General features: G+C 43.3%; 1 protein-coding gene and 1 pseudogene across 2 annotated transcripts in view; both read left to right on the top strand.

Moving 5' to 3' along the window:
- Positions 1-1,641: 1,641 nt before the first annotated feature.
- Positions 1,642-2,587, top strand: LOC311148672 (forkhead box protein B1-like; annotated as a pseudogene). The gene has a single exon. The product of its transcript is annotated as a forkhead box protein B1-like (transcript).
- A 13,475-nt stretch (positions 2,588-16,062) lies between these two features.
- Positions 16,063-22,769, top strand: part of ice2 (interactor of little elongator complex ELL subunit 2) — a 65,719-nt gene continuing 59,012 nt past the window's right edge. Inside the window, exons 1-7 of the mRNA XM_084185594.1 lie at positions 16,063-16,224; positions 16,326-16,436; positions 16,567-17,074; positions 18,586-18,705; positions 18,785-18,919; positions 21,349-21,465; positions 21,765-21,924. Of these exons, the coding sequence (XP_084041720.1) occupies positions 16,211-16,224; positions 16,326-16,436; positions 16,567-17,074; positions 18,586-18,705; positions 18,785-18,919; positions 21,349-21,465; positions 21,765-21,924 (1,165 nt within the window). The 5' untranslated portion in view covers positions 16,063-16,210. The remainder of the gene's footprint in view (positions 16,225-16,325; positions 16,437-16,566; positions 17,075-18,585; positions 18,706-18,784; positions 18,920-21,348; positions 21,466-21,764; positions 21,925-22,769) is intronic.

The raw sequence follows: 22,769 nt of genomic DNA, 5'->3' as shown, positions 1-22,769 counted from the left end.
CAGGTTCAAGTTTCATAACATTTTAGGTTTATTCATGAATTACTATAAATCAATGATGGTGGTTATTTTTTGGTTCAGTGAAGAATAATTGTGTAGGTCAATGGCATATTGCGATGATGATTGTATTTATAGTGCATTAATTAAATGGATGCAACATTTAATAGCAATTTAATAATTAATTTGATATATTTGCACGTGCTAAGTGTGTTTGCAAATTTGAAACGATGATTTTCCTGTCTGATTATGGGTGAAAATATCGACAGTTTCGCGTGACACGTTTATGCAGCTTTACTCACCAATATAACCCTTTACACACCTGCCTGAATGTATTGAACCCCCATTATCAGGTTACACACCTGCCTGAATGTATTGAACCCCCATTATCAGGTTACACACCTGCCTGAATGTATTGAACCCCCATTATCAGGTTACACACCTGCCTGAATGTATTGAACCCCCATTATCAGGTTACACACCTGCCTGAATGTATTGAACCCCCATTATCAGGTTACACACCTGCCTGAATGTATTGAACCCCCATTATCAGGTTACACACCTGCCTGAATGTATTGAACCCCCATTATCAGGTTACGCACCTGCCTGAATGTATTGAACCCCCATTATCAGGTTACACACCTGCCTGAATGTATTGAACCCCCATTATCAGGATCAGAACAGATCAGGTCAATAGATCTGTTCATATTCACACTGACTCACACACTGAATACATTTATAGTCTATCATACTGCTGTCCAGCTACTGGCACCACAATCCACTATCACACGGCACCACAATCCACTATCACAAAGGACAACCACAATCCACTATCACATGGCACCACAATCCACTATCACATGGCACCACAATCCACTATCACACGGCACCACAATCCACTATCACACGGCACCACAATCCACTATCACAAAGGACAACCACAATCCACTATCACACGGCACCACAATCCACTATCACACGGCACCACAATCCACTATCACAAAGGACAACCACAATCCACTATCACATGGCACCACAATCCACTATCACACGGCACCACAATCCACTATCACACGGCACCACAATCCACTATCACACGGCACCACAATCCACTATCACACGGCACCACAATCCACTATCACACGGCACCACAATCCACTATCACACGGCACCACAATCCACTATCACAAAGGACAACCACAATCCACTATCACAAGGCACCACAATCCACTATCACACGGCACCACAATCCACTATCACACGGCAGAGAGAGGAGGACATGGAAGTATAGCTGCTACTTATCAGGACGGGATGAGACAGGGAGATGAGATCGGTTCCACTCAACTAACACGGAGAGAAAAGTTGACTGCCACTTTACTAAAGTCAAGACGGCAGCTCACAGCTCGGCAAAGACAACCAGGCTGACTTTCCCAGGAAGACAAGAGAGAGCTACATCACAGAGTTCTGGAGACCGGATCGATATACCGCAACTTTCAGACGTTAAACTTTGACTATACTCCTGTGTTTTTGATTTTATACATGCATAATATTTATTTTAATGCAGAGTGCTGAGAAGTGTTCACCGCGGAGCCTAACTAAGCGGAACGAGTTATTTGAAGTGAAGTGTTCTGAAAGAACACTGTCAGGATGCCCCGACCAGGGAGGAACACGTACAGCGACCAGAAACCTCCCTACTCCTATATCTCCCTCACCGCCATGGCCATCCAGTCCTGCCCGGAGAAGATGCTCCCTCTCAGCGAGATCTACAAGTTCATCATGGACAGGTTCCCTTACTACAGAGAGAACACTCAGCGGTGGCAGAACTCTTTACGACACAACCTGTCCTTCAACGACTGTTTCATCAAGATCCCGCGGCGCCCGGACCAGCCCGGGAAGGGTAGCTTCTGGGCTCTGCACCCCAGCTGCGGGGACATGTTCGAGAACGGGAGCTTCTTGCGGCGCCGAAAACGGTTCAAGGTGATGATGATGATCATGGCGCAGGAGCACCTGGCTCAGTCCAAGCAGTCTGACGCGGCCCATTACCCCCAACAGCAGGCTAAGCTCAGCACCACCAGCACACACCTCACTCAGATCTCCAGCTATAATTTGGGATTGTTGCAGCCATCAACTTTTAAACACCCATTTGCTATAGAGAACATAATCGCGAGAGAGTACAAGGTTCCCGGGAGTCTGGCGTTCTCCACCATGCAGTCCATGTCTGCGGGCTACCCGCTGCACAACCAGCTGACTGCGGCTTGGCCTCACATGTACAACACTATGGTGGACTCTGTTTCTCCTATCTCTATGAGCGGTGAATATGGGGCCTACGGCATGCCCCTTAAATCTCTGTGTCACGGAGGCCAGACCCTACCTGCCATCCTAGTGCCCATCAAACCCACCCCGACTCCGGTGGATCTTGACGCCCCACATCCCCGCCTTCCTCTCGAACTCTCACCAGTCTCTGAGCCCCACGTCCCCGCAGGCAGCCACCAGTCAAAGCAGCAACTCCACCCCCGGGAAGATTCACACCAACCCCACACTGCAGTCCGTGGTGGTGCATCGACCTACAGAGCTATACAGAACCCTTTATTAACTAGACCAGCAGGTTCAGACCAAATCCAAAGTTTATTTTGACTCTTGCCGCTGACATATTGGGCCGAGAATCACTACAATCAAGGCAATATACTTCCGTGTTGCAGTGTAGAGCCTACATTGTGTATTTTGATTTCGGTGTTTTGCTTTGAATGCTCATTGTCTTATAACATGGGTCCAACAGAGATATAGTGAAATATTGCTCTTCAGCATATAAAGTATTCGTGTTTACAGTTTTGTCCGAGTTGTAAAGGAGTGAGGCACAGCAAACTGCAGCTCAGTCAGAAGCATGAGAGAGATAGTTACTTTTCTTTAAAACCATTATTCCATTTGTGTCTGGGCTTCCAATACTTTCATTGCACATGACAAACTATGGTTACATTGGGTGTAAGGTCATGTCAGACTTTTTTACTACATTATTTCAGCTATTATCAAGGACCACGAAGTTAGTTATTGTGATTATAACTGAACAATGCAAGCCCTCTGAACTACAATCTGACTAGTTAGACAATTACATATCTGATGACAACAAACATTTGACTAGAATGTCAATGTGTGATATCATACAAGCAGACAACCCTAAACCTCTGAATTGATCTATTGTTTTTAACAAATTGTTATTTTTGATGCTGGAGTGGGAATAACAAATATGTATTAGATTTACCATCTCTGTAAAAAAACTAACAGAATTATTACACTTTTTTTCAATCTTAAAACATAATAATGTTAAAGGACCTATAGGGTTGTACGGTCCTTGCTAAATGCAAAAGAAATATGTGAATAAATGTGAATAATTGCAAATAAGTTGATATGACAATGTTGTAAAATGCACTTTTTAGCTAGATTTTTTAGATATCTATTTTGCAGGAGCTGTTCTGTGAAGCGTTTAATTTAAAGCCCTGGTGACCAGTGGATTAAACCGCTGTAAATGTTGACTTTTCTCTGTTAAAGGGACAGCATGCTCAACCCTAAACTACGTGTTTTTCTGCCAGCATGCGTGCTTTCTAAACATTTTCATATAGTCTGCATTGAATTAAAAACATGGTCATCGAAATATTTTCTCATTAAAATGGTGTACGCTTTATTGTAATGGTTGGTGTATTCTGTGACGGTTAACAGCTGGTATAATACTGTCATCATGCAGTTATTTATACAAATACTTCCAGACAGACAACATAATAACAGGTTAATTATAATACAATAATATTAGTAATAATAATAATACTTATTATTATTATTGTTATTACTATTACTAGTATTACGTCATATGCCTTTTTATTTTCGAATAGGCCTATTTCATTTCAAGTTAGGCCTATTTCAAAATGCCATTACAAATAAATCAAAATCAAATGTATAGAGTAAATCAAATGAATGTTTGGATAATCTTGAATATGGCTCAGGTATATCGCTGTGTCTATCGTCGTACAGAACGCTGTGGACAGTGTGTATGCTACACCGGAACCCACCGTGAGAGATACTCTTCCTCATGCGGCTCCCACAGGAGCAGTCAGAACAGAGAACAGAACGAAGGAACGGCTGAATCGGAATCAGAATGCGGGTGATTAGAGCGCAGACAACCGGCCTCATTCATTCAGCTACACACGATTAGACACGGAGAGGAAATACAACCACCTTAGGCTATACTTAGTTATAACACCATGAGATTTTGCTTCGAACTTCTCAAAAATATCAATCATAAACATAGTAGGCCTAGTTCGTAATTGTCGTAATTATCATTTAAGACATTTTAAAATCCCATAACGTTTTTGTGTTTTGCACTGACATAACTGCTAATAATTTTGCACCAGTTAATTAAAGTTTCACTTTAAGGGCTATTTAGTAAGCCATCTTATAGCCTTTACAACACTGATATTATGGATTAGGTGGCAAGTGGATAACGAGTTAACTTTCGTTGATGCACTATCAATGTGATGTATCTCTGCATGTCAATATTTTCACAAAGTAATAATCAAAGTAGATTATTAAACATTTTAAATCTATTGAAATTACAGAAATAGACAAGTATTTCATATGTATTGTGTATATTACTATTTATATACAAACGTTCTAGTGTGGTACATTTATATCTTAGGGTACTACGGGGTAACTAGCCCCCTGGGGTAACTGTAATTCACATAAAGACCACAAGATGTCACCACATTATTTCCCCAACATTTTCCCTGGCTGCCACTGCTCTTGCTCAACAAAAAATGTCCTCTGTGTCATCACAACTTTTTGGGACATTTCAACAAAACGATTTTGTGGTAAATTGATCAAAAAAAAAATTAATTTTGAAAAAGTTGTAGATATATTCCAATGAAGTTAGATCTACAGTGTCTTGTGAAAGTATTCACCCCCCTCAGCATTTTCCTATTTTGTTCCCTTACAACCTGGAATTTAAATTGATTTTTTGGGGGTTTGCATCATTTGATTTACACAACATGCCTACCACTTTGAAGATGCAAAATATTTTTTATTGTGAAACAAACAAGAAATAAGACAAAAAAACAGAAAACTTGAGCGTGCATAACTATTCACCCCCCACCAAAGTCAATACTTTGTAGAGCCACCTTTTTGCAGCAATTACAGCTGCAAGTCTCTTGGGGTATGTCTCTATAAGCTTGGCACATCTAGCCACTGGGATTTTTTTTCCCATTCTTCAAGGCAAAACTGCTCCAGCTCCTTCAAGTTGGATGGGTTCCGCTGGTGTACAGCCATCTTTAAGTCATACCACAGATTCTCAATTGAATTGAGGTCGGGCTTTGACTAGGCCATTCCAAGACGTTTAAATGTTTCAGCTTAAACCACTCAAGTGTTGCTTTAGCAGTATGCTTAGGGTCATTGTCCTGCTGGAAGGTGAACCTCCGTCCCAGTCTCAAATCTCTGGAAGATTGAAACAGGTTTCCCTCAAGAATTTCCCTATATTTAGCGCCATCCATCATTTCTTCAATACTGACCAGTTTCCCAATCCCTGCCAATGAAAAACATCCCCACAGCATGATGCTGCCACCACCATGCTTCACTGTGGGGATGGTGTTCTCGGGGTGATGAGAGGTGTTGGGTTTGCGCCAGAAATAGCGTTTTCCTTGATGGTCAAAAAGCTCAATTTTAGTCTCATCTGACCAGAGTACCTTCTTCCATATGTTTGGGGAGTCTCCCACATGCCTTTTGGCGAACACCAAACATGTTTGCTTATTTCTTTCTTTAAGCAATGGCTTTTTTCTGGCCACTCTTCCGTAAAGCCCAGCTCTGTGGAGTGTACGGCTTAAAGTGGTCCTATGGACAGATACTCCAATCTCCGCTGTGTAGCTTTGCAGCTCCTTCAGGGTTACCTTTGGTCTCTTTGTTGCCTCTCTGATTAATGCCCTCCTTGCCTGGTCCGTGAATTTTGGTAGGCAGCCCTCTCTTGGCAGGTTTGTTGTGGTGCAATATTGTTTCAATTTTTTAATAATGGATTTAATGGTGCTCCGTGGGATGTTCAAAGTTTCAGATATTTTTTTATAACCCAACCCTGATCTGTACTTCTCCACAACTTTGTCCCTGACCTGTTTGGCGAGCTCTTTGGTCTTCATGGTGCTGCTTGCTTAGTGGTGCCCCTTGCGTAGTGGTGTTGCAGACTCTTGGGCCTTTCAGAACAGGTGTATATATACTGAGATCATGTGACACTTAGATTGCACACAGGTGGACTTTATTTAACTAATTATGTGACTTCTGAAGGTAATTGGTTGCACCAGATCTTATTTAGGGGCTTCATAGCAAAGGGGGTGAATACATATGCACGCACCACTTTTCCGTTATTATTTTTTATAATTTTTGAAAATATATATTTTTTTCATTTCACTTCACCAATTTGGACTATTTTGTGTATGTCCATTACATGAAATCCAAATCCATTTAATTTACTGGTTGTAATGCAACAAAATAAGAAAAACGCCAAGGGGGATGAGTACTTTTGCAAGGCACTGTACAATTGTTTTTTAAATATAGAAGTAGAGAAAAAATAAGAAACACAAAAGCTCTGATGAAGACCTTGAGGCCGATACGTAAAGCTTAATAAAGAGCAGTTATACTATCAAGAGCAGTGATACTATCAAGAGCAGTGATACTATCAAGAGCAGTGATACTATCAAGAGCAGTGATACTATCAAGAGCAGTGTACGGGTTTCTTATTTTTTCTCATCTTATTCAACTGTTACTTTGCACCTGCAAAGAAGATAGTGCCTTTTGAATTTTAAATATACAAGTAGGAAAGCCTTAAGTGTAATGAATACTCAGGGAGAAAAAGGTGTAGATTCACGCGCAGAGCGGCAGGTGTTTATTATGCCTTTGCAGAAGGCAGGAATCGCGGTCACAGGCAGGCAATGGCCATACACAGGCAGGCAATGGCCATACACAGGCAGGCAATGGCCATACACAGGCAGGCAATGGCCATACACAGGCAGGCAATGGCCATACACAGGCAGGCAATGGCCATACACAGGCAGGCAATGGCCATACACAGGCAGGCAATGGCCATACACAGGCAGGCAATGGCCATACACAGGCAGGCAATGGCCATACACAGGCAGGCAATGGCCATACACAGGCAGGCAATGGCCATACACAGGCAGGCAATGGCCATACACAGGCAGTCAATGGCCATACACAGGCAGGCAATGGCCATACACAGGCAGGCAATGGCCATACACAGGCAGGCAATGGCCATACACAGGCAGGCATACAGGCAGGTGAAACAAAACTAGGACTGAAGGCTAAAACTGGTTCTCACAAACGAGCTATGAAAAGGGTTAGTAGAGTCAAAACGAACAATACCTCACAAGGCACAAACAGAAAGAACTGAACTAAATAAGGAGCTGATGAGACCAGGTGAGTAACTGACACAGGTGAAATCAATGAACAAAAAGGAAAGACAGGGCTACGTTCAAGAACACAAAGAAACAGGGCTACGTTCAAGAACACAAAGAAACAGGGCTTCGTTCAAGAACATAAAGAAACAGGGCTACGTTCAAGAACACAAAGAGACAGGGCTACGTTCAAGAACACAAAGAAACAGGGCTACGTTCAAGAACTTAAAGAAACAGGGCTACGTTCAAGAACACAAAGAGACAGGGCTACGTTCAAGAACACAAAGAAACAGGGCTACGTTCAAGAACACAAAGAAACAGGGCTACGTTCAAGAACACAAAGAAACAGGGCTACGTTCAAGAACACAAAGAAACAGGGCTACGTTCAAGAACACAAGGTGAACTAGGAAAATAAATACAGAACCTTACATTAAGATACATAGTCCACTTATTTAGAGAGAAAAATTTAGATAATTTTTGAGTAAAGTAGAAATATGTTGGAGGAGTGTGTTGGGGGCAACTCCCCCCGCTACTAGGGGACAATGACTAGCCCAGTTAGCACTAGTTTATGCTAACTTTGCTAGCTAGCACCTTCACTAGCAGTAAATGCTAGCCAGCTAGCTAGTTAGCATAAGCTGCTAGGAGTGCTAGCTAGCAACCTTACTACCAGATCGTCTGAGGTAAAATACATTTAAAAGGTAACTTAATTGCAGTTGTAAATGTTTCCACTAGTGACCGATAGCTTTACAGTTAGTTACTTTATAGCCTTTTAGCTATTTTACACAGCACTTTATGTCATATTGCTGGATAGCTAGCTACGAGAGAGCTTTTCAACTGGCATCTCTCCCCCTGGGTTAGGTGTGAGCAGTGCAGGAGGTGGCCCGTGAGCTGTGCTCCAGTTTTACTGGAGATAGCTTCATTTATGACCTATGTGCAGAGCATAAGAGAGTTGCCGCATCAAAGTTACACTGAGTTAATTAGTTAAGTTATTGTTATTAAATGTTATTTAATGTTATTAGTTATATTCCATTCCAATATTATATACCAATTAATATATTTTTTAATGAATGAAAAACAACTATTGAAAACCTTTTGCTCCTGAATGTCACTTTAAAGACTGCTGGCATTATTCATTTAATATTTAGTGCAATTGTACGTAATGGATTGTATGGAAAACGAACAACAAAGAAAGAACAAAGAAAATTAATGTACAGGTGAGTTAAAAAGAGTGACTTTACATAAAATCTCCTCATAGTGCGGATATTAATGATGACATGTGCAACACCATTCCCCCCCCCCCCCATATTTAATTTAAATCATTAAAATAAGACAGCTAGAATTAGCTTTTAAGTATTACTTACTAAAGTATGAAAAAATGTATGCACTCACTAACTATAAGTCGCTCTGGATAAGAGCGTCTGCTAAATTACTAAAATGTCAAATGTAAATGTAAAGAATTGATAAATAAAATGGATTAAATGGATTTTAACACAGTTGTGTGAAACCGTTTGCCATAATCTTCTACCGGGGTAACTGGCTCCCCCCGTACATTAAAAAATGACCATTTTCTAAAAACAACATTTCATGAAATAACTAAAAATGTGTAAACTGTAGTGATTTATTTTCCTTTATAGCTTATTCGTCTAAGCATGACCTTCATCCACATACCATTATTTTCCCAAACATTGCTTTTTTATGTCAGCAATTAGACATTGTTCTTAGGGTATTTGGTATTTTGGTATTTTATTAGGATCCCCATTAGCTGTTGCAAAAGCAGCAGCTACTCTTCCTGGGGTCCACACAGAACATGAAACATGACATAATACAGAACATGAAACATGACATAATACAGAACATGAAACGTAACATAATACAGAACATGAAACGTAACATAATACAGAACATGAAACGTAACATAATACAGAACATGAAACGTAACATAATACAGAACATGAAACGTAACATAATACAGAACATGAAACGTAACATAATACAGAACATGAAACGTAACATAATACAGAACATGAAACGTAACATAATACAGAACATTAATAGACAAGAACACGGACAGAACTACAAACAAGGACAGAACTACAAACATAGCAAGTTACCCCCAGTAACCTATACGTTTACTTGTATTTATATTAAAATGCATTCATTCTGAATGTGAGCGAGATCAGGAGCTGTGAAGCAACAGTTTCTCCAGTTGACAAGCTCGAATACCGCCTCCGAGCTACTTCATTCTCTCCATTCACTGAATAGAAAGAGCAACTGGGCCACCAATGTAGATTTAGCCTTTTTTCGACAAGACAAAAATACTGATTTCTCACAAACATTTCTGAGAAACTAGGAAACGGGCTCGGAGACCTAACCCTAACCCTAACCCTAATGTCTGACTGGGAAACTAGGAAACGGGCTCGGAGACCTAACCCTAACCCTAACCCTAATGTCTGACTGGGAAACTAGGAAACGGGCTCGGAGACCTAACCCTAACCCTAACCCTAATGTCTGACTGGGAAACTAGGAAACGGGCTCGGAGACCTAACCCTAACCCTAACCCTAATGTCTGACTGGGAAACTAGGAAACGGGCTCGGAGACCTAACCCTAACCCTAACCCTAATGTCTGACTGGGAAACTAGGAAACGGGCTCGGAGACCTAACCCTAACCCTAACCCTAATGTCTGACTGGGAAACTAGGAAACGGGCTCGGAGACCCCTTTGGAATTTCAATCTACCCCTCCCCTCTTTCTGACTCCCTGTTTGCCCAACAGTGCTCGGGTTTTCCCGTTCTGGCATTGTGGCTTTTACATTAATGTTTATTAAAACACAAGTGGTGAATTCCTAGCTTTATGTTTGGAATCAATATGGCTGCGTTGACACAGGCAGCCCAATTCTGTTCTTTTGCCCAAGTGTTGACAAAATAGCTGATCTGATTGGTCAAAAGACCAATTAATGGAAAAATAATCCAAATTGGTCTGCCTTTGTAAACGCAGCCTACACTATATAATAAGCCATTTAGCAGACGCTTTTATCCAAAGCGACTTACAGTCATGCGTGCATACATTTTTGTGTATGGGTGGTCCCGGGGATCGAACCCACTACCTTGGCGTTACAAGCGCCGTGCTCTACCAGCTGAGCTACAGAGGACCACGCATGTTAATTTAATCTATTCACTCTTTATATTGAGTTCTATTGCTGTCAGTTCTTTATCCTAGCCAGTCAATTCCCAACCTCCTCATCTCATCTTCTATTACAGCTGCCAGTTTGTTCCCAGCTTTCTACTGCTGTACATGAGAGATGAGTTAACATGTAAACCGGTTTAGAGTTGTACAGTACAGCCCACCTTACTTAGCCTTTGCCCTGCTAATATAACAGTTTACATTAGATTGCTGTTCACACCAACTCACTCCTGTTTATTTCTATCTGAAATAATGTTTAGAGAGGGATTATAATAAATATATATTTGTATCCTGTCCAACTCACACACCTGTACATGTGTCATGCTGATGCTGATGCCGCTCCACTACAGACCGGTCGATGTGAATTGGGGAGTGTTCGGCCCTCCTTTTCCTGTAGTCCACGATCACTCCTTTGTCTTGCTCACGTTGAGGGAGAGGTTGTTATCCTGGCACCACACTGCCAGGTCTCTGACCACCTCCCTATAGGCTGTGTCATCGTTGTCGGTGATCAGGCCTACCACCGTTGTGTCGTCAGCAAAGTTAATGATGGTGTTGGAGTCGTGCTTGGCCATGCAGTCGTGGGTGAACAGGGAGTACAGGAGGGGACTGAGCACGCACCCCTGAGGGGCCCCCGTGTTGAGGATCAGCATGGCGGATGTGTTGTTACCTACCCTTACCACCTGGGGGCGGCCCGTCAGGAAGTCCAGGATCCAGTTGCAGAGAGAGGTGTTTAGTCCCAGGGTCCTTAGCTTAGTGATGAGCTTTGTGGGCACTATGGTTGTTGAACGCTGAGCTGTAGTCAATGAACAGCATTCTCACATACAGTGGGGGAAAAAAGTATTTAGTCAGCCACCAATTGTGCAAGTTCTCCCACTTAAAAAGATGAGAGATGCCTGTAATTTTCTACTATGACAGACAAAATGAGAAAAATAAGATTTTTAATGAATTTATTTGCAAATTATGGTGGAAAATAAGTATTTGGTCAATAACAAAAGTTTCTCAATACTTTGTTATATACCCTTTGTTGGCAATGACACAGGTCAAACGTTTCTGTAAGTCTTCACAAGGTTTTCACACACTGTTGCTGGTATTTTGGCCCATTCCTCCATGCAGATCTCTTCTAGAGCAGTGATGTTTTGGGGCTGTCGCTGGGCAACACGGACTTTCAACTCCCTCCAAAGATTTTCTATGGGGTTGAGATCTGGAGACTGGCTAGGCCACTCCAGGACCTTGAAATGCTTCTTACGAAGCCACTCCTTCGTTGCCCGGGCGGTGTGTTTGGGATCATTGTCATGCTGAAAGACCCAGCCACGTTTCATCTTCAATGCCCTTGCTGATGGAAGGAGGTTTTCACTCAAAATGTCACGATACATGGCCCCATTCATTCTTTCCTTTACACGGATCAGTCGTCCTGGTCCCTTTGCAGAAAAACAGCCACAAAGCATGATGTTTCCACCCCCATGCTTCACAGTAGGTATGGTGTTCTTTGGATGCAACTCAGCATTCTTTGTCCTCCAAACACGACGAGTTGAGTTTTTACCAAAAAGTTCTATTTTGGTTTCATCTGACCATATGACATTCTCCCAATCCTCTTCTGGATCATCCAAATGCACTCTAGCAAACTTCAGACAGGCCTGGACATGTACTGGCTTAAGCAGTGGGACATGTCTGGCACTGCAGGATTTGAGTCCCTGGTGGCGTAATGTGTTACTGATGGTAGGCTTTGTAACTTTGGTTCCAGCTCTCTGCAGGTCATTCACTAGGTCCCCCCGTGTGGTTCTGGGATTTTTGGCTCACCGTTCTTGTGATCATTTTGACCCCACGGGGTGAGATCTTGCGTGGAGCCCCAGATCGAGGGAGATTATCAGTGGTCTTGTATGTCTTCCATTTCCTAATAATTGCTCCCACAGTTGATTTCTTCAAACCAAGCTGCTTACCTATTGCAGATTCAGTCTTCCCAGCCTGGTGCAGGTCTACAATTTTGTTTCTGGTGTCCTTTGACAGCTCTTTGGTCTTGGCCATAGTGGAGTTTGGAGTGTGACTGTTTGAGGTTGTGGACAGGTGTCTTTTATACTGATAACAAGTTCAAACAGGTGCCATTAATACAGGTAACGAGTGGAGGACAAAGGAGCCTCTTAAAGAAGAAGTTACAGGTCTGTGAGAGCCAGAAATCTTGCTTGTTTGTACGTGACCAAATACTTATTTTCCACCATAATTTGCAAATAAATTCATAAAAAATCCTACAATGTGATTTTCTGGATTTTTTTTCTCATTTTGTCTGTCATAGTTGGAGAATTTGCACAATTGGTGGCTGACTAAATACTTTTTTTCCCCACGGTAGCTGTTCCTTTTGTCCAGGTGGGAAAAGGCAGTGTGGAGTGCGATTGAGATCAAATCAAATCAAATTGTATTTGCCACATGCGCCGAATACAACAGGTGTAGACATTACCGTGAAATGCTTACTTACAGCCCTTAACCAACAATGCATTTTTTTTAAAATAAAAAAGTAAAATAAAAGATTGCGTCATCTGTGGATCTGTTGGAGTGTTGTGCGAATTGGAGTGGGTCTAGTGTTTCCGGGATGATGGTGTTGATGTGAGCCATGACTAGCGTTTCAAAGAACTTCATGGTCATTTAGGCAGGTTTCCTTCGCTTTTCTGGGCACAGGGACTATGGTGATCTGCTTGAAACATGTAGGTATTACAGACTTGGTCAAGGAGAGGTTGAAAATGTCAGTGAAGACACTTGCAAGTTGGTCAGCGCATGCTCTGAGTACACGTCCTGGTAAACCATGGCCTTGTGAATGTTGACCTGTTTAAAGGTCTTGCTCACATCGGCTATGGAGAGCGTGATCACACAGTCGTCCGGAGCAGCTGGAGCTCTCATGCATGCTTCAGTGTTGCTTCCCTCGAAGCTAGCATAGAAGGCATTTAGCTTGTCTGGTAGGCTCGCGTCACTGGGCAGCTCGCTGATGGGTTTCCCTTTGTAGTCCGTAATAGTTTGCTAGCCCTGCCACATCCGACGAGCGTCAAAGCCGTGGTAGTAGGATTCAATCTTAGTCCTGTGTTGACGCTTTGCCTGTTTGATGGTTCATCTGAAGGCATAGTGGGATTTATTATAAGCCTCCGGATTAGTGTCCCGCTCCTTGAAAGCGGCAGCTCTAGCCTTTAGCTCGGTGCAGATGTTGCCTGTAATCCATGGCTTCTGGTTGGGATATGTACGTACGGTCACTGTGGGGACAATATCGTCGATGCACTTATTGATGAAGCCGGTGACTGAGGTGGTATACTCCTCAATGCCATCTGAAGAATCCTGGAACATATTCCAGTCTGCGCTAGCAAAACAGTCCTGTAGCGTAGCATCCGCGTCATCTGACCACTTCCGTATTGAGCGAGTCACTGGTACTTCCTGCTTTAGTTTTTGATTGTAAGCAGGAATCAGGAGGATAGAATTATGGTCAGATTTGCCAAATGGAGGGCGAGGGAGAGCTTTGTATGCGTCTCTGTGTGTGGAGTAAATGTGGTCTAGAGTTTTTTTTCCTCTGGTTGCATATTTAACATAATGGTAGAAATTAGGTAAAACGGATTTAAGTTTGCCTGCATTAAAGTTCCCGGCCACTAGGAGCGCCACTTCTGGATGAGCATTTTCTTGTTTGCTTATGGCCTCACACAGCTCGTTGAGTGTGGTCTTAGTGCCAGCATCGGTTTGTGGTGGTAAATAGACGGCTACGAAAAATATAGATGAAAACTCTTGGTAGATAGTGTGGTCTACAGCTTACCCGACTAGAATCACTACTCTCGACGGGTCTGACCTAGAGTATGTGGACAACTACAAATACCTAGGTGTCTGGTTAGACTGGAAACTCAACTTCCAGACTCACATAAAGAATCTCCAATCCAAAGTTAAATCTAGAATCGGCTTCCTATTTCGCAACAAAGCCTCCTTCACTCATGCTGCCAAACATGCCCTCGTAAAACTGACTATCCTACCGATCCTTGACTTCGGCGATGTCATTTACAAAATAGCCTCCAACACTCTACTCAGCAAATTGGATGTAGTCTATCACAGTGCCATCCGTTTTGTCACCAAAGCCCCATATACAACCCACCACTGTGACCTGTACGCTCTTGTTGGCTGGTCCTCACTACATATTCGTCGCCAAACCCACTGGCTCCAGGCCATCTATAAATCACTGCTAGGCAAATCCCCGCCTTATCTTAGCTCATTGGTCACCATAGCAACACCCACCCGTAGTCTGCGCTCCAGCAGGTATATCTCACTGGTCATCCCCAAAGCCAACACCTCCTTTGGCCGCCATTCCTTCCAGTTCACTGCTGCCAATGACTGGAACGAACTGCAAAAATCTCTGAAGCTGGAGACTCTTATCTCCCTCACTAACTTTAAGCATCAGTTGTCAGAGCAGCTTACCGATCACTGCACCTGTACACAGCCCATCTGAAATTAGCCCACCCAACTACCTCACCTACATTTGCACACACTGTATATATTTTTTTCTGTTGTATTTTTGACTTTATGTTTTGTTTTACCCCATATGTAACTCTGTGTTGTTGTTTTTATCGCACTGCTTTGCTTTATCTTGGCCAGGTCGCAGTTGTAAATGAGAACTTGTTCTCAACTGGCTTACCTGGTTAAATAAAGGTGAAAAAAATAAAGAAATAAAAAATCACGAGGTACTCTACCTCAGGCGAGCAATACCTGGAGACTTCCTTAATATTAGACATCGCGCACCAGCTGTTATTGACAAATAGACACACACCCCCACCCCTCGTCTTACCAGACGTTGCTGCTCTGTCCTGCCGGTGCACGGAAACCCAGCCAGCTCTATATTATCCGTGTCGTCGTTCAGCCACGACTCGTGAAACATAAGATATTACAGTTTTTAATGTCCCGTTGGTAGGATAGTCTCGAACAGAGATCATCCAGTTTATTCTCCAATGATTGCACGTTGGCCAATAGAACGGATGGTAGAGGCGGGTTATCCGCTTGAATTCTCACAAGGCACCTCGATCTCCGCCCCCTGTACCTCTGTCTTTTCTTCACACGAATAATGGGGATTTGGGCCTGGTCTCGGAGAAACAGTATATCCGTTGCGTCAGACTCAATAAAGAAAAAATCTTAGTCCAGTTCGAGGTGTTCCAAATTGGAGGAGCTCCAGAACGGTTTGCAGTAACTTTTTACAAGAATGTGTCATAATATAATTTACACCCTCATAAAAGAAAATACAAAGACACTTTTCACAGATGCCAAACATAGCGGGCGCATTCCTCTGCTCAGACGTTGCTGACGCCAGCCAGATCTTAAAACGCCTGGATACAGTATTTTGCACTCCAGTCTAGTAGGTGGCGGTAATGCAACAAATTGGATGGCAACCGCCGTTAAACTTCATCGAAGAAGAAGTCCTTGACCCGGAAGTAGTTAGTTATTATTGCCTGTATCACAGCGGTTTCACGTTGAACGCTGAAGCTCACATCAATGCCATCGTTCAAGTATATCACAGGCTACTAGCTAACTATTTATAGTTGTATTGTTCTCAGCTACATCTCATCTCATAACCAGGCCAACCTAATACAGCAGTACATATGGAGCTGACCTGGTGAGCTTGGTTTGTGATTAACCATTTGGCGAGAGTGTTTGACGTAGTGATGTTAGTTGTAACGTAATCATGATGAAATGCTGTTCCCAATCTCCTCGTAGGGAGGACGTCCCGCTCCCAGCCCCAGACTGTCTATTATTCAACAAAGACCTCTATGACAAGTACTCCCTGGCGCCGACCATGAAGGGACTCTGGGATATGGCTGAAGTAAGGTACAGTATGCATCTAGCAGTAGCTACCTAACATAGCGTCAATGGTCAGCTGATTGATGGGAGTTTGAGCTCTTTCTCATTGTTGGAACTGGTAACCATTAGAATGATGAGCAGTTGTTGTGGTGTCCAGTCCCGCAGTAAAGGTTGAAGTGAAGGAGGAGTTAGGGGACCCAACAGGACCAGCCAAGCTCCCCTCTACACAGAACCAGTCCAAAAGCAGCAGCAGTAACATCAAGGATGAGAGGAGTGGCACCAGAGAGCCCAGTTCTGACAGTCAGGATGAGAGGAGTGGCACCAGAGAGCCCAGTTCTGACAGTCAGGATGAACACAGTGACCATAAAGATGACCACCCACCTGCTGGTGAGGCAGTCTCCAGTCACCCTAGACCCCCCGGCCAGGACCCCAGTCACCCTAGGCCCCCCGGCCAGGACCCCAGCCACCCTAGGCCCCCCGGCCAGGACCCCAGCCACCCTAGACCCCCCGGCCAGGACCCCAGCCTTCCCGTCCTTCCCGGCCAGGTACCAGAGATGTTCCCGGAGCCCAGGGTACCATACCCCTGTTTCTCCAGACTCACCAGTAAAGACCAGCTGACATATCTCCGTGTGCTGACCAGCAAACAGCCCAGAGAAGCTCCTCAGGTAGGCTACTGACTGGCTCTTAATAATACGAATATAATAAACTTCATTTGCACAATACATACAGAGAAGCTCCTCATGCACATAATGCTCTCAACACGCTATGCTGTTGTCACACTGTGGCTGTTCCTGGAAGGTCACACTGTGGCTCTTCCTGGAAGGTCACACTGTGGCTGTTCCTGTAAGGTCACACTGTGGCTGTTCCTGTAAGGTCAGAGCCTGTGGCTGTTCCTGTAAGGTCAGAGCCTGTGGCTGTTCCTGGAAGGTCAGAGCCTGTGGCTGTTCCTGGAAGGTCAGAGCATGTGGCTGTTCCTGGAAGGTCACACTGTGGCTGTTCCTGGAAGGTCACACTGGCTGTTCCTGGAAGGTCAGAGCCTGTGGCTGTTCCTGGAAGGTCACACTGTGGCTGTTCCTGGAAGGTCACACTGTGGCTGTTCCTGGAAGGTCAGAGCCTGTGGCTGTTCCTGGAAGGTCAGAGCCTGTGGCTGTTCCTGGAAGGTCAGAGCCTGTGGCTGTTCCTGGAAGGTCAGAGCCTGTGGCTGTTCCTGGAAGGTCACACTGTGGCTGTTCCTATAAGGTCACACTGTGGCTGTTCCTGGAAGGTCAGAGCATGTGGCTGTTCCTGGAAGGTCACACTGTGGCTGTTCCTGGAAGGTCAGAGCATGTGGCTGTTCCTGGAAGGTCACACTGTGGCTGTTCCTGGAAGGTCACACTGGCTGTTCCTGGAAGGTCAGAGCCTGTGGCTGTTCCTGGAAGGTCACACTGTGGCTGTTCCTGGAAGGTCACACTGTGGCTGTTCCTGGAAGGTCACACTGTGGCTGTTCCTGGAAGGTCAGAGCCTGTGGCTGTTCCTGTAAGGTCAGAGCCTGTGGCTGTTCCTGTAAGGTCAGAGCCTGTGGCTGTTCCTGTAAGGTCAGAGCCTGTGGCTGTTCCTGGAAGGTCAGAGCCTGTGGCTGTTCCTGTAAGGTCACACTGTGGCTGTTCCTGGAAGGTCAGAGCCTGTGGCTGTTCCTGGAAGGTCAGAGCCTGTGGCTGTTCCTGGAAGGTCAGAGCCTGTGGCTGTTCCTGGAAGGTCACACTGTGGCTGTTCCTATAAGGTCACACTGTGGCTGTTCCTATAAGGTCACACTGTGGCTGTTCCTGGAAGGTCAGAGCATGTGGCTGTTCCTGGAAGGTCACACTGTGGCTGTTCCTGGAAGGTCAGAGCATGTGGCTGTTCCTGGAAGGTCACACTGTGGCTGTTCCTGGAAGGTCACACTGGCTGTTCCTGGAAGGTCAGAGCCTGTGGCTGTTCCTGTAAGGTCAGAGCCTGTGGCTGTTCCTGGAAGGTCAGAGCCTGTGGCTGTTCCTGGAAGGTCAGAGCCTGTGCATTCGGTCATTGTACTTAAAACATGCTATTGACATTGACAGAACTCAATATTGTGAATTGTGCCTTCCTCACTGTCAGATTGGAATCACAGCGTACCTTCACCCTACCCGATCCTGCACTAACCCTGTTTATCTCTGCCGATCAGACTCTGTTGCTGCATGTGAACAGTGAGAGGACAGAGTTCATGAGGTACCTTCAGGAAGTGGCCAGGATGTGTCCCGACGACTACAACTACATATCCCAGGGGGCCGCGCTCTTCTCAGAGGTAATGCACTGTTACTTCCTGGTTACTAGTCTGCTGATGTTACAACTCTGAACGGTACTCTCATCTTTCTCTGTTCTAGGAGTACCTGAGAGCCTGTCGAGACCAGATGAGGAAGTATCCCCAACTCTATCTGATCCATGAGATAACCAGCCTCACAGGAGGAAACTTCTCATCCAGCCTCCAGCTCAACTTTGAGAAACAGCTCCTTACTATGGTGAGATATACTAGAATAATGTGTTCTATAGAACAGCTCCTTACTATGGTGAGATATACTAGAATAATGTGTTCTATATAGAACAGCTCCTTACTATGGTGAGATATACTAGAATAATGTGTTCTATATAACAGCTCCTTACTATGGTGAGATATACTAGAATAATGTGTTCTATAGAACAGCTCCTGACTATGGTGAGATATACTAGAATAATGTGTTCTATAGAACAGCTCCTTACTATGGTGAGATATACTAGAATAATGTGTTCTATAGAACAGCTCCTTACTATGGTGAGATATACTAGAATAATGTGTTCTATAGAACAGCTCCTTACTATGGTGAGATATACTAGAATAATGTGTTCTATATAGAACAGCTCCTTACTATGGTGAGATATACTAGAATAATGTGTTCTATATAACAGCTCCTTACTATGGTGAGATATACTAGAATAATGTGTTCTATAGAACAGCTCCTTACTATGGTGAGATATACTAGAATAATGTGTTCTATAGAACAGCTCCTTACTATGGTGAGATATACTAGAATAATGTGTTCTATATAGAACAGCTCCTTACTATGGTGAGATATACTAGAATAATGTGTTCTATATAGAACAGCTCCTTACTATGGTGAGATATACTAGAATAATGTGTTCTATAGAACAGCTCCTTACTATGGTGAGATATACTAGAATAATGTGTTCTATAGAACAGCTTCTTACTATGGTGAGATATACTAGAATAATGTGTTCTATATAGAACAGCTCCTTACTATGGTGAGATATACTAGAATAATGTGTTCTATATAACAGCTCCTTACTATGGTGAGATATACTAGAATAATGTGTTCTATAGAACAGCTCCTTACTATGGTGAGATATACTAGAATAATGTGTTCTATAGAACAGCTCCTTACTATGGTGAGATATACTAGAATAATGTGTTCTATAGAACAGCTCCTTACTATGGTGAGATATACTAGAATAATGTGTTCTATATAGAACAGCTCCTTACTATGGTGAGATATACTAGAATAATGTGTTCTATAGAACAGCTCCTTACTATGGTGAGATATACTAGAATAATGTGTTCTATATAGAACAGCTCCTTACTATGGTGAGATATACTAGAATAATGTGTTCTATAGAACAGCTCCTGACTATGGTGAGATATACTAGAATAATGTGTTCTATAGAACAGCTCCTTACTATGGTGAGATATACTAGAATAATGTGTTCTATATATAACAGCTCCTTACTATGGTGAGATATACTAGAATAATGTGTTCTATAGAACAGCTCCTTACTATGGTGAGATATACTAGAATAATGTGTTCTATAGAACAGCTCCTTACTATGGTGAGATATACTAGAATAATGTGTTCTATAGAACAGCTCCTTACTATGGTGAGATATACTAGAATAATGTGTTCTATAGAACAGCTCCTTACTATGGTGAGATATACTAGAATAATGTGTTCTATAGAACAGCTCCTTACTATGGTGAGATATACTAGAATAATGTGTTCTATAGAACAGCTCCTTACTATGGTGAGATATACTAGAATAATGTGTTCTATATATAACAGCTCCTTACTATGGTGAGATATACTAGAATAATGTGTTCTATAGAACAGCTCCTTACTATGGTGAGATATACTAGAATAATGTGTTCTATATAGAACAGCTCCTTACTATGGTGAGATATACTAGAATAATGTGTTCTATAGAACAGCTCCTTACTATGGTGAGATATACTAGAATAATGTGTTCTATAGAACAGCTCCTGACTATGGTGAGATATACTAGAATAATGTGTTCTATATAGAACAGCTCCTTACTATGGTGAGATATACTAGAATAATGTGTTCTATAGAACAGCTCCTTACTATGGTGAGATATACTAGAATAATGTGTTCTATAGAACAGCTCCTTACTATGGTGAGATATACTAGAATAATGTGTTCTATAGAACAGCTCCTTACTATGGTGAGATATACTAGAATAATGTGTTCTATAGAACAGCTCCTTACTATGGTGAGATATACTAGAATAATGTGTTCAATAGAACAGCTCCTTACTATGGTGAGATATACTAGAATAATGTGTTCTATAGAACAGCTCCTTACTATGGTGAGATATACTAGAATAATGTGTTCTATAGAACAGCTCCTTACTATGGTGAGATATACTAGAATAATGTGTTCTATAGAACAGCTCCTTACTATGGTGAGATATACTAGAATAATGTGTTCTATAGAACAGCTCCTTACTATGGTGAGATATACTAGAATAATGTGTTCTATAGAACAGCTCCTTACTATGGTGAGATATACTAGAATAATGTGTTCTATATAACATAATGTATTCTATATCATCCATTGTACTTGAGCCACAGAACCTGTCCTCCTCCTTTCTGTGTCTCCAGGGCGAGGTGGTGATCACAGACCACAAGGTGGTGCCTAATGAAGCGCAGTTGTCATTTGACTACGAGACTGTTTCATCAGATATTCCTCCAGTGAAGAAAGCAAAGCACTCACACTCTGTAAGAATAATGCTTTACTTCTTAATTACTACAACAAAGAGAGACATCATTGGTTATTGTCTCAGGTTGGAGCTCAGTCTTTGGGAGGCCTTTGTATATGAACACACTCCAGCAGCACTCTTCCTCACAATATCTCTAGAGGTGGCTGATGCATCACTTTGGACACACCATTGATGTTTCTAAACAGTGTTATGTCTTAGAGTCCATTTTACACACTAAATAAGTGACTTTATTACTCCATCCCCTGAAAACAGTATTATGGGCTATTCTTCAGATGTTGGTGTTTGTTTCATGTTCAGGGCGTCAGTACTGACAGTAATGCAGAGAAGCTGAGTGGTCGGTATGAACCCCATGTTGTCCTGAGTAGAGAAAGTCTGGTCAGACTGCTGGACAACCACGGTCCGGACTTCACTGACCCCTGGGAGTTACCTGTAGTGGTCAAAACCAACCCTGGGAGAGGTAGGATATAACCTAACCCCTGATGCCTAACCCCTCATCCTGACCCCTGACCCTAACCCCTCATCCTGACCCCTCATCCTGACCCCTGGGAGTTACCTGTAGTGGTCAAAACCAACCCTGGGAGAGGTAGGATATAACCTAACCCCTGATGCCTGACCCCTGACCCCTAACCCCTCATCCTGACCCCTGGGAGTTACCTGTAGTGGTCAAAACCAACCCTGGGAGAGGTAGGATATAACCTAACCCCTCATCCTGACCCCTGACCCCTCATCCTGACCCCTGACCCTAACCCCTCATCCTGACCCCTCATCCTGACCCCTGGGAGTTACCTGTAGTGGTCAAAACCAACCCTGGGAGAGGTAGGATATAACCTAACCCCTGATGCCTAACCCCTGACCCCTAACCCCTCATCCTGACCCCTGACCCTAACCCCTCATCCTGACCCCTGACCCCTCATCCTGACCCCTAACCCCTCATTACCTGTAGTGGTCATACTGCTCACGTTCTTTCTCCTTGTCTCCTTCTCAAAACCCATTGGAGGAGAAGGTCAAAAGGGAGGGACCTCTGGCTTTCTCATCCATTTGAGAAGGAGATGGGTAGGACGTGAGGAGTATGCAATTGAGATCTTCCAAATATCAACCTTGGGAGAGGTAGGACATTACCCTGAACCCTAACCAGGGGCCCACCAGATAGCATATGACAGCGAAATGTGTAGAATGACTGGAAATTAGCTTTAAAACTGCAGAATTCTCTCTCAGCATCATGGCAAAATGTGTAGAATGTCAGGAAATTAGCTTTAAAACTGCTTAGAAAAATGTTTAGAATAGCATTATAAAACTGCACAT

The sequence above is a fragment of the Coregonus lavaretus genome (assembly GCF_964263955.1).
Source record: "Coregonus lavaretus genome assembly, chromosome: 21".
Taxonomy (NCBI): Eukaryota; Metazoa; Chordata; class Actinopteri; order Salmoniformes; family Salmonidae; genus Coregonus; species Coregonus lavaretus.
The sequence above is the reverse complement of the archived record's forward strand: the minus strand, read 5'-3'. Positions and strand labels throughout refer to the sequence as shown.